Source organism: Peromyscus maniculatus, chromosome 13, assembly GCF_049852395.1.
Source record: "Peromyscus maniculatus bairdii isolate BWxNUB_F1_BW_parent chromosome 13, HU_Pman_BW_mat_3.1, whole genome shotgun sequence".
NCBI classification, from domain to species: domain Eukaryota; kingdom Metazoa; phylum Chordata; class Mammalia; order Rodentia; family Cricetidae; genus Peromyscus; species Peromyscus maniculatus.
This window is the reverse complement of record NC_134864.1, coordinates 53276849-53289124: the sequence shown is the minus strand read 5'-3', so window position 1 is coordinate 53289124 and position 12276 is coordinate 53276849. Positions and strand designations below refer to the sequence as shown.

Sequence of the window (12276 nt, the reverse complement as noted above, 5' to 3'; positions counted from 1 at the left end):
TGGGATCACCTAGAAGGCAAACATCTGGGCACATCTGGGCACATCACTTAGTCTCAGAGCATGCCTGTGAGGGATTGTGTTGATTAGGTTAACTGTGAACAGCAGCCACTTCAGGGTCCTGCTGCCTTGACTACCCTGCGGTAATGGACTATAATGGAACCTTGAATTGTGAGCCTTGAACTGTGAGCCCAAATAAATCTGCTTTCCCTTAAGTTACTTTGGTCAGGGTATTTTGTCACAGCAACTGGAAAAGAAATTAAGGACCATAGTTCCTTCCCCCCAAACCATAAATCTTGTGCCCTGTGAAATCACTCCCTTTATTCAATGACTATAGATTAGTCTCCAAAGCTGTCATTACCTTTGTTAGACAAGGGGCTAAAACGCTATGGTCCACAGGCCAAGTCCAGCCTCCATTTGTGTTTATGAATAAAGCTTTATTAGAAAGCAGCCACACATTTGTTTAAGCATGGTCTAAACTTGAAGAACCAAGTAGTGGCAACAGACCACATGGTCTGCAAGTCAGAAAATATTTACTACATGTTCTTTACATGAAAACTTTGAGAATTCTTGTTGCTTGGGTTATTGCAGCAGACCCCTGTAGTGGTAAGTTTTCTCTGGTCCTGCCTGCCCACGATCCCATAGCCGCTTATAAAATAATCACTCAGAAGCTTATATTAAGTATAACTGCTTGGCCATTAGCTCAGGCTTATTACTGACTAGCTCTTACACTTAAATTGACCCATAACTTCTACCTATGTTCAGTCATGTGGCTTGGTACCTTTTCTCAGTTCTGCCTTGTCATCTTGCTTCCTCTGTGTCTGGCCACTCCTCACTCTGCCCTTCCTCTTCCTGACATTCTCCTAGTCTGTTTGCCCCACCTATATGTCCTGCCTGGCTACTGGCCAACCAGCATTTTATTAAACCAGTGTGCAAGAGCATCATCCCACAGCATTTCCCCTTTTTAGTGATAGAGCTGGGCAGAAAGAGGAAGTGATACAGCTGGATGAAGAGGGGACGTGAGATGCCAGGCACAGAAAAGATATAGGCGTGGGTACAGGAAGTAGATCTCCTATACCCAGGTTTTTTATTAATAAGACCATTTAGCAATTTGTCTTATAGAACCCTGTCTGATTATATCTCACTCATTGAATCTATCCTCCCTTTCTTTCTGGACCAGAAGAAAGCTTAATGAAGTTTGACTTAGTTGTGCTGATGGCTTTTCGTGTGTCACTGGCTCTTGCAGAGGTATTGTTCCTCCCAGGTCCTCCGGCAAATACTGTTCTTTTTGTCTGAATACACTCACCCCTTCCTTTTTTCATTAATAATGAGCCCAGGATTTCCCTCCTGCAAGAAGACTTTCCTGATGTCCACGGCTGAACCAATGGCTTCTGCTCCTCTATAGCTTGTGTAATACTTCAACTCTTATTATCTATCTCATTCTCACTCTGCCATGATTATGATGAGCTATCTGTCCTTGCCACTGCTGGGAACTCACATAGAGGACAGGATCATGTATATATATATATTCACTTTTAAAGTCTTAAGTGTCCAGTCTGGGACGCGGCCCATAATAAATGCGATTAAGTTGTCATTGCTTCTTGGCATATGAATTGGGGCTTGTGGGCTTCTCTAAAGTGCTAGGGAAATGTAGGAAAGAGACACAGCTCAGCAGGCTTCTTAGGGTTTTGGTGACTTAGTAAAAATACTAGAGGATGTGGAGAGGAGAAAATTAAATAATGGGAGAAGAGAAGGCATAGGAAGCCTGTGTAAATGTGATAAGACCTCCAAGAAGCGTGTGGGGGAATGGCATGCGGAAAGAAAGGCACGTGAGAGAGAACGCTGGCAGACAGGCTCTAAAGGAAACACGGTCCCTCCTCTACAGAGCCTCCTCTGATGGGGCGTAGAGATGGCAGGAAACCACAGAAACACGGGAACACGTACCTGCCTCTGCTTTCCAAGTGCTAGGGCTAAAGGTACGCTCTGCCATGCCAGGCAATCAGCCATGTTTTTATCTTGTTATCCTAAGTGCACACATTTCCTAGCATGTTATAGATTCTTAAAAAACATCCCTTTCATCCTTGAACTATATGAAAACTGCCCAGATATGAGGAGAGCCTTCAATGTTTAGTATTCTAAATATGTGTGTACTAAGCATCCTAAATATTTAATATGCACTAATATGTAATACTTAAATATTCTAAATACTAAAAATTCTGAATAATTTAATATTATAAAAAATATCATAGTATTTATGGATGAACGTTTGTCTTCTCTATAGCTTTCATGAGTTTAAGAATTGTGGTCATATTTATCCTTAGTTTCGAAATTTTTTTTGTGGTGGTAGAAATGAAGCCAAGGCCTCCTGCATGCTAGGCAAGTACTCTACCTCTGAGCTGTATCTCCATCACTGGGCTGTGTCTCCATTACTGAACTGTATTTTCATCCTAGTTTTGAGTTTTTAATCCTTTAAAAAGACAAGGCTACATAGACAAACCCTGTTTCAAAAAACCAAAAACCAAACCAAAACCAAAACCCCAACCAACCAACCAACCAACCAACCAACCAACCAACCAACCAACCAACAAATCAATCAAACAAACAAAACAAAAGTCTTACTATTAAAAAAATAAAAAATTCGTCCTCCTATGGAGGTTTTCAATGTCTTTTCATTTGGGTTGACTTTTCCTGGGCCATCTACAGCTTTCTTTTGCCTCTGTGAAGGCTTTAAGAACAACCAAATTCTTTCCCAATTGGCAAAACCAGAGGCAGTTTTCCCTGGTGTGTGTGTGTGTGTGTGTGTGTGTGTGTGTGTGTGTGTGTGTGTGTGTGTGTGTGTGTTTCATTTCTATGATTCTGGCATTTTCTCCCCATGAAATGCAGTTAGGTGAAATAAACTCTTTTGTGTACTGAGGGGCTCACAGAGGGACGGACCCTCACGGCTAGAACACATTTTTTGTGGATGCCTTCCATAGACAAATTCTGCCATCAGCCCTAGGACTACGGGCTTGCCGTGAGGATGTCAAGGAAAAGAACTGGGCGGTGAAAGGTGACCAGATGGCTGGATAAACTTGGGATCGGGATGAGGGGCGCCTTGTACGACAGGAAATTCTGCTCTCCAAGGCTCCACGGATCCAAATCCTCGGAGGTGACTGGAAGCTTCAGTTTCAAGTTGAGTAGATTTTTCCAGCCCTGGATCTGCTTGTTTTGTCAGTTTTACTTTGAGTCTTGACGACGTCGTCGGACGGAACAGCTCAAACCCACGGCTTCCTTTCTCGTAAAACCAAAACAAAAAGGTCCTCTGTTCAGGTGCCGTGTTTGTGGTACACACATGTAGCACCTACCTGGGATCAAAGCTGTCTATATAAAGTCCTTGAATCTGTGTGGGTTCAAACACATTTCAACGCTTCAGGATCCTGAAAGGTTTCACTCCGCTTCCTGAAGATCTGAGCACGGTTCCCATAAAGCCATGGCTTGTCTTGGAGTCCCGAGGTGCAAGGTTCCACTGCAGCTAGCTTCTAGGAACTGGCCCTTTGTGGTCCTGCTTGCTTGTCTCTCCATCCCGACCTTCTCCAAAGGTGAGTGGAGGCTTCTGGAGCATGGAGGTGGAGGAGGTGTTTTTCCTACACGGGTTTCATTTCTTTCAGCAGCCAAGGACAGTGATTTATAGAAGAGCCAGAAGTGAAAGGCAAATCTCTACCTTTGGGCTTAACAGCTCTGTGTTCCAAGACAGGTTGAGAGTGAGCTAGCAGCCGCAATGGAGCACAGGCTGCTCACAGCAGATTGCTGGGATTCCAGACAGCTGGGTTTAATGACGCCATGAGAGCTGGTTTGGGGGAGAACAAGTTCAGACACTTGTATAACATTGGGAAGAAATACTGTAAAATTAAGAGATTTAAGTGTGTGTGTGTGTGGGAAAAGGCTTCCAAAATCCTGAGTATATTTGATCTTGGTATCAGAGTGACCTTAAGATTTTCCTCCTTACAAAAACAAAAACAAAACACCTAGATTTAAATAAATAAAAAAATTCTTTCCTCACTCACTTTAAGTTTTTGAGACACTCGTAGTTCTTTGAGTAACCACACCTAAGGCTCAGGGGCCATAGCAGAAGAGGGGCCGGAAAGACTGCGAGAGCCAGAGGTACACGGAGTTAACGGTGAGATTGTGTCTCCTAGGAATGTCAGATGCTACCCCCATAAAGTCTAACCAACATGACTGCCTAAACAGGAACTGAACAAGGACGTGAGCAATAGACATTCCCAAGTGTATGGGGGAAAGATCTCAACTTCATACAAATAACTACAGGCAACTAAGGAATATGGAGAGCAGCACACCAACTAGCTCTCCAATACCAAATGGACAGCCCTGAACACATAGTGCAAATTACATATACAGACTGAGCAGCTTGCATTTAAGAATGCATACCCGTGCAAGTATGCATGTCACAACAGATAATGAGAAAGAGGCCATGAATTTGAAAGAAAAGAAGGAGGGGTGCATGGGAGGGTATGGAGGGAAGAAAGGAGAAATAATGTAATTGCATTCTAATTTCAAAAAAAATGAAGGAAATAATAAAAAATAAATGAAGGAAAAATAAATTAGCTAATTATTTTAAAGATGAATAGTTTAATTTAAAGATAAATAGTTCGAAACTGAAAGAAGAAAAGGAAGATGGTAGGAAGGGAGAGAGGAGGGAGGAGGGAGGAAGGAAGGGAAAATGGAAGCAAGGGAGGAAGGGAAGGAGGGAGGAGGGAGTCTGTTTGGTCTAAGATTCTTTTTATTTTCTTTCTTCATAAAATCCCTAATTGTTACATTACCTATGTATGGATTTTAAGTGCAAATCCATGATTTCTGAATGAAATAAAATCTCTAGAGAGGCTGGTTATGTGCCGTGAAATGCAGATATCTACTGGACCCTCACCCTTCCTCTCTCTGGACCTTTTAAATTAAAGAATTATGTAGTTTGTGTGAAATTGATGCCTAAGTGATACTTGATGATTTAATTTTTACCGAAGAAGCGACAGTTATGTACAGTTTCTTGTCTGAATAGGTCACGAAAGCTTTAATGTGGGAGACAACTTCCTTAAACCCTCTAGTGGGGTTTCCATGGGGCAAAGGATGCTCAGAGAGTATCTCAGAGAGTGGAGATGAGGGCCAGGCCTCGGCAACCGTGCTGTCGAAATAACCATGGCAATGGCTGCTGCCATATTGTTATCTTTTCGGAGGACAAATGTTACTCAGGACAGGTCCTTGCAAGAAAGACTAGTGTATCTACTATAGACTGATTTGTAGGTAGGAGGGGTGGTCTTAGAAACTAAGCTTGGAGTAGTATTCAAGATTGCAATATGGAGGACACTGAATACTAGTTATTGTCTTGTTTTTGCAGTTGATGTTAGTGAACTGCCAATGCCACTGTTCAGTTTAAGTTTTGAGTGTAATCTGTAATATTGACCAGATAGCAGCCAGGTTAGTTATGAAAATATAATATGACACAAGACCACTTTTAAACTGAGTGCCTAGGGTAGAACCCAAAGCCTTGTATACTTTACATGAGTGCTCTACCACCGGGCCATAACTCCAGCCCTTTAGCTTATTGGAATTTGGTTTTTTAAAACAATGTCTTGTTGTTTAGCTGAGGTTGGCCTTCATCTCCTGTGTGTTGGGATTAGAGATAAATACGACCAATACCAGGCTGCAAAGTCACTAATTTCAAATGATGAAAGCATGTTTATGTAGAGAAATGGACTCCTTTCTCTTATAGTATACAGACAGGAAAGATTTAAAAAAAAAAAAAAAACCACCCAAAGGACCAGGAAAGTGTGTTAAGTGAAGGAGAGAAGGAAGGCGGAAGAGGAAGGGAAGCCCACAGAAGTTAGCATCAGGGTTGCCTCAACCCTGAGAGGAAACGACCTGGTGTTTTAGGTTCTGTGGCTTCCTCGGCTAACATCACAGGCCACTCTACCACTGTGAGGCCAGGAAAAGGGTAACCAGTGCATTGGGCTGAGGTTCAACTGCTCCTGACTGACAGAGGTAGACTTGTATAAGCAGGCAGGGCGTTTTGAGGTTTGCTTTGTGAGATGAGGCAAGGCTCTGCACCCCAAGCTCTAAAACTTCCTCTATCCACTATCCTCCCTGCATGGTAGAGTCCTATCATCACCATAGAATGCTAAGGCTGGCGACACTGCACTGTTGTGTAGCCCACCCCTCTTTCTTACTGCCTGAGAGGGAAAATGAAAGGAAGAACGATTTGCCAAAATGACACATTTCATGAGAGCCAGGTCTTCTATTTGATACACCATGGTTCTCCTTGCTATGGCCAACTCTCTTCAAGAAACTATTTATCAGTAAGGAAATCTTGGCGAGTGACTGAAGACAGCTGAAAGATGGGAGGTGGGGTGCCAGGATAGATGGATGGAGAGGCAAAGAATAAGGGTGTGTGTGTGTGATGAATTTGTTGAGGGGTGAGCTTATAGCTCATACAAGATAAACCTCCCCTGCCATAAAGTGTGGTCTAGCAGTCCCAGCCATGAGTGACTATGAGTCCATTGAGTTCCCTTTGACTTTTCCATGACAGCCATACATGTGACCCAGCCTTCGGTGGTATTGGCCAGCAGCCATGGTGTCGCCAGCTTTCCATGTGAATACACATCTTCACACAACACTGATGAGGTCCGGGTGACAGTGCTGCGGCAGACAAGTGACCAGATGATGACTGAGGTCTGTGCCTCCACATTCACAATGAAGAATAAGTTGGGCTTCCTAGATGATCCCTTCTGTAGTGGTACCTTCAATGAAAGCAAAGTGAACCTCACCATCCAAGGACTGAGAGCTGCCGACACTGGACTGTACTTCTGCAAAGTGGAACTCATGTACCCACCACCATACTTTGTGGGCATGGGCAACGGGACCCAGATTTATGTCATTGGTGAGCAAAGCCATTTCACTAAGAACTTGTCTGTTGCCTCACTGTTGTCTTTATACCAGAATAGTTTTGTTCCTTGGTTTGAGGTTCTTCATAGTTAGGACTATGATTCACAGCTAGGAATTCCCTAGTAGATGGCAGTCTTGCTTATGGTGAGCAGTTACGTAACCATCACTCTGACTACAGTAGAATGGGTTTGGGGAGGTGTTTTAGGCTGCTGATAGGCTAGGGCACTTGCTCTTTTATAACCATCAAGAAGTGCTCTTGTCCTTGTGATGGCACTGTGGGGAAGTCACACATCAAACAGTCAGACTTACGTGTGGGTTGCCATACAAGTTAGGGTTGGCTAGCAAGACTTCCAGCTTCCAGCTGATTCTTCTTTTCTTCTTCTTCTTCTTCTTCTTCTTCTTCTTCTTCTTCTTCTTCTTCTTCTTCTTCTTCTTCTTCTTCTTCTTCTTCTTCTTCTCCTTCTCCTTCTCCTTCTCCTTCTCCTTCTCCTTCTCCTTTTCTCCTTCTCCTTCTCCTTCTCCTTCTCCTTCTCCTTCTCCTTCTCCTTCTCCTTCTCCTTCTCCTTCTCCTTCTCCTTCTCCTTCTCCTTCTCCTTCTCCTCCTCCTCCTCCTCCTCCTCCTCCTCCTCCTCCTTCTCCTTCTCCTTCTTCTCCTCCTCTTCCTCCTTCTTCTCCCTCTCCCTCTTTTCTTTTTTCTTCTCCTTTCTTTTCTTCTTTTTTCTTCACTCATGAGGAAGTAGGACCCCAGAATTGAAAACTACCTCAGTAGGTTTATTTTTCTGCTTTCTGTTGCAGATCCAGAACCATGCCCAGATTCTGATGTCCTCCTTTGGATTCTTGCTGCCGTTAGTTCAGGATTGTTTTTTTACAGTTTCCTGATCACTGCTGTTTCTTTGAGCAAAATGGTGAGTGTGGTGCTGATGTTGCTCCACAGTTAGCGGGGACACATTTAGTTGTACCCTGTACTACTGACCAAGTGATGGTGTGGAGTTGAAGCAATAAACAGAGCAGGAAGGGTAGGGTAAAGAACACACTAGAACCCCATGCACTGGCCTTTGAGGTTTCGGGATGACTAATACTGTACGTGAGCATATTTGACAGTGAATGTTTGTGTGCTTCTGAGTAGGGTTTCAGTTTGAGTAACTGTTTGAACAACATGGGGCAGCTGTTTTGGTTTTCACCATCATGGCTATGGCCCGAATCTTAGTAACCCTAGAACACAGGATTATGTTGAGCAACTGCTGCCAGTTAGAACCCCCTGGATGGATTTTTATCTTTCTCCTGAATGTTTCTACACTGAAAACCATCTCTTGGTGCCACCCTTGTGCTTTCTTTGTTCAAACTGTAGCTACTTGTATAATACCCATTCCCATTATATTAGCTACTTACTAAAGTGCCTGGACCTCCTCCCTAGCTCAGTGAACGAAAGTCCTGGTTTTTATTTACTATATTGGGACTTAAAAGAGAGAAGTATGGAATCAAGTCGCCAGTCAGGATTTCTAACAGACCACCTCAGCCACTGCTGTGTAAGGCTGGCTTTCCTTACCACAAACATCCTTTGTGTTCCCTTTCCCTCTCCTCCTCTTCCTCGTCTTCCTCCTCCTCCATTTTCCTTCTCTCTCCTCCTTGGTCTCTCTGTCATTTTCTGTCTCTCCTCCTGTGTCACACACACACACACACACACACACACACACACACACACACACACACACGCATTCACACACACACACAAATTTTCAACTGTTGATCCTCAGTTCTGTTGTTCTGTCTTTTCTTTTTATGTGTGCTGAAGTTAGCACTCAGGCTAGCTGAGCAGGTATCAGTTGTTGAAGTTGAGGTGGTAGAACCTGGGAACTAATGCAGCCAAGGAAAAAGCAATAAAAAGCAGAAGAGGAGTGGAGGTGAGAAATGTAGCTTCAAAACAGGATATCAAAAGCCACCTTTAAATGTTTACAGTACATTGATTATCACCGACAAGATCTACTCAATTATCTTGGGCATTTTGGGTGTTCTGGGTGAAGTTGTCTCAAAGCCTTTTTTTTTTTTCTCCTTTCCACTCTGTGAAAATGGTTGTTATTTTGCATTTGAATTGCCCAATTATTTATCTTAGGTGAATTTGAAGAGCTGAATCAAGAAAGTCTCCCAGAGTTTATAATTCTGTATGTTATTGTGGCTGTTTACTTTTGCAATATTTACTGAACCCTATGATGGTTAAAAGTGTCTTCTGTGTTCTTTGCTAATAATTGCGGTTTCATTTTGTGTTTTGGCAGCTAAGGAAAAGAAGTCCTCTTACCACAGGGGTCTATGTGAAAATGCCCCCAACAGAGCCCGAATGTGAAAAGCAATTTCAGCCTTATTTTATTCCTATCAACTGAAAGGCCATTCGTGAAGAAGAAAGACTGTATTTCAATCTCTAAAAGCTGAGGCAATTTCAACTTTCTTTTCGCTCTCCAGCTATTTTTCCTCGGTTGTGTATTTTAAGGAGAGTGTGCCTCCTTACTATGAAACTGGATGCAGAATTCAAATTAAGCATACTACAATTTAAAGCTAAGGACCAAGAACAGAGTGCTGGGATATTTCTGTTATGTCAGAACAATTTTAGTGAAAGCATCACTCAGAAGCAACATAAGGATGTAGCATTATGACGTGGGGTCAGGGAAATATTAGGAAATGGCACAGTCCAAAGAAAGGAAGGGGATGAAAGATAGGGTTATATTGTCCACACCTTGTATTTACCTGTGAGATGTTTGACTTAAATAATTTTTAAAATTTTCATGCTGTTATTTTTTTAACAAGTGTATAATTACATGAAGATTTAAAAATTTGTCCACACAGCTATGTGATAGCCAGTGATTCCAATGGTTATATTGTTCCAACGTGTATTTTTAACTGATATTATACCTGGGTGTTTCATGTGCTGTTATGTATTTGTTGATGGTTTGAATATAAACACTATATATCAGTGTCTTCCCACAGTGGGTTCTGGGGAAGTTTTGTTGGGGAGCTCAGGACACTAATAGATCAGGAAGGACACAAGGTCCTGGGTTTACTGGCTTGGAAATTGGATGAGGCTGTAGCTCAGTGCTCAGTTGTACTCAACTGGGGTTGACTTCAGCACTGGGGTTTTTTGTTTTGGTTTTTGTTTTCTTCAGTGATTTGCAAGGAAACCAAAGCTGGTGGTGTCTGTGTAAACCTGACAGAACATTGTTTTCTGGGAACTGTTTCATTCATGAGCCCTGTAGGTCTGGTCTTCTGGGAAGCTCCAATACTGGGGCCCGTACTCCTCACAGAACACAAAGTTTATACCACAGAAAGAAGAAATCAGCAGGAGGTAGAATGGGTACATGAAAGTTCCTGAAAACTAACACTGTTGTGTTTTTTTTTAACTCAATATTTTCCATGAAAATGCAACAACATGTATAATATTTTTAATTAAATAAAACTTGTTTGGTGATTGTTTTATGGCGCTGCCTTAATCAGCCTTCTATTTAAGTGTTGTGTTTGAGTTTGGTTTTGAAAAATGTTTTAATTTTGTGTGGCGGGGGGTGGCGGGAGGGGGGGGGATTTGCACATGTGTGTGCAGGGGCTCCTGGAGGCTAGAGATGTGGGATCCCTCCAGAGCTAGAGTTCTAAGTGATTGTGACGGCCTGATGTGGGTCCTAGGCCCTCTGCAAGGACAGCATGTGATCCTCACCACTGAGCCAGCTCTCCAGCTCCAGCCTTTGGTTTGGATGGATTCATTCAGAACTTTAGTAGAGTCTCTGATGCTAAAAGTCCTTGAAACAAACTAGAAAAGTGAAAAAGGGTAAATCATATTTCATGAGTCAGCCATGTACCAACCAGTCCATTACCTGAGGATTCTTGGAAAGAATCTATCGTGCCCTTTGGATTTCTCCCTTTTGGATATAGTATAGGCACAAGTGCCTTTTAAACTTTACTTACAGCTCCCTTTACCCAGATCCTTCCCTTCCTCTTTCTCACCCACAGTTTTCTCAGCTCCACTAACTCTGACTACTGTGGCCACACGACTTCCAGTGCGGTTAGCCATTCCTCCTGGGGCCATTTTGATGACCTTCCTTGTAAATGCACCCTTGTTCCCCTGTGTCCTACGAATGGATTATTTTTTGCAAATGTAGAGGAAACACACCTGCTGTTCTGTGTTGCTATTGGCACTCAAAGACTTGGGCCCACCAAAGTCTCTCCGGTTCTTGGTTAACCAGGGTGTATCACCAGCCTGGCTGGTTTCAATTCAAGTTTCTCATTCTTGACCTCTACATCCTGTTATTGTCATGTGCGATGATCGTCGTGTGGTCATGGACCACCTGTAACCGTAACATTGGATCCCTCCTTTGAAAACACTGACTCAGGTGCTCAACCTTCGGCGGCAGTGGTCTGACTCAGGATCTTCAGATGGCAAGTCTGGAAATTTCCCAGAAGCTCGATAGTGTTTCCTGTTCTCACCATCACTTAGCTGCTGTTCCTTACCCATCACCCTCCTCTCTTTCTCCTTTGCTCACCCCCTCTTGCTCTTACACACACACACACACACACACACACACACACACACACACACACACACACCAAAGTCCTAACAATTGAGACAGTACCACTGTAAGCATTCCAAAAAAGTTTGCTGAGTAAAACCCAACAGGTGTTCCGATGCGGGGTTGTGGTTATTACTTAGAACATGCTACTCTAACACAGGCGGTTCTGTTCCCTGCTCTCCTGGTCTTTGGTTGGTATCCACGATGAGATATGCAAATGTCTTTCTGCTCCAAATATCTCTAGACAAATTGCTCTTTTCAACAGTTAATGTATATGTTGACATGACCAAGGGGCCATAGACAAATGAAAGCTTTCCTAATACCTATTTTATATAGGAGGATAAACCCTTTGCCTGTAGTCATCAGGGAGATATATTGTCCCCAAACCAGAGGACCAACCCTAGCCACATAGCTCTGGGAACAGGTCCTGAAGAAGTCTAAACATTCTGTGCATCTAAATGAAACTTAGTCTGTTAGACACAGGAAGCCCAGACACTCAGTCATGAATGTGGATGATAGGAGAGCAGGACGGAACTCCAGGAACCTCTGCTCATTTTTCCCCATTATGACAACTCACTTTTGCTATTTCTAGCATCCTATTTTCATCTCCAAATATATATTTAACCCCCCCCCCCCCCCCGGTCAGGTTTGTGTGTGTAGCGTGTACCACAGTGTCTATGTGGAGGTCAGAGGATAGCCTCAGGTATTGTCCCTTGCTTTTTTAAAATCTTGATTGAGACAGGATCTTCATTGTTGATACTGTGTGCCAAGCTCACTGGGCCATGAGACTCCCATCTTATAGGAG

General features: G+C 43.1%; 1 protein-coding gene across 2 annotated transcripts; it reads left to right on the top strand.

Moving 5' to 3' along the window:
- The first annotated feature begins 2896 nt into the window (after nucleotides 1–2896).
- On the top strand, nucleotides 2897–10371 carry Ctla4 (cytotoxic T-lymphocyte associated protein 4). 2 transcript variants are annotated; one of them, XM_006975017.4, is made up of 4 exons: nucleotides 2903–3575; nucleotides 6572–6922; nucleotides 7723–7832; nucleotides 9198–10371. In XM_006975017.4, exons 1-4 carry the CDS (start codon nucleotides 3467–3469, stop codon nucleotides 9300–9302), a joined length of 675 nt encoding a protein of 224 aa, XP_006975079.1. In that variant the 5' UTR covers nucleotides 2903–3466; the 3' UTR covers nucleotides 9303–10371. The 2 variants fall into 2 exon arrangements, with proteins under 2 accessions (XP_006975080.1, XP_006975079.1); XM_006975018.4 differs by lacking the exon at nucleotides 7723–7832 and having other exon boundaries at nucleotides 2897–3575.
- The last annotated feature ends 1905 nt before the right edge of the window (nucleotides 10372–12276 follow it).

What these genes read in the sequence shown, in the direction of transcription:
- Ctla4 (XM_006975017.4), top strand. Translation starts at nt 3,467, where the DNA reads ATGGCTTGTCTTGGAGTCCCGAGGTGCAAGGTTCCACTGCAGCTAGCT. An exon ending in GACCCAGATTTATGTCATTG is followed by an intron (nt 6,923 to 7,722) that starts GTGAGCAAAGCC and finishes TTTCTGTTGCAG; the next exon opens with ATCCAGAACCATGCCCAGAT. An exon ending in CTGTTTCTTTGAGCAAAATG is followed by an intron (nt 7,833 to 9,197) that starts GTGAGTGTGGTG and finishes GTGTTTTGGCAG; the next exon opens with CTAAGGAAAAGAAGTCCTCT.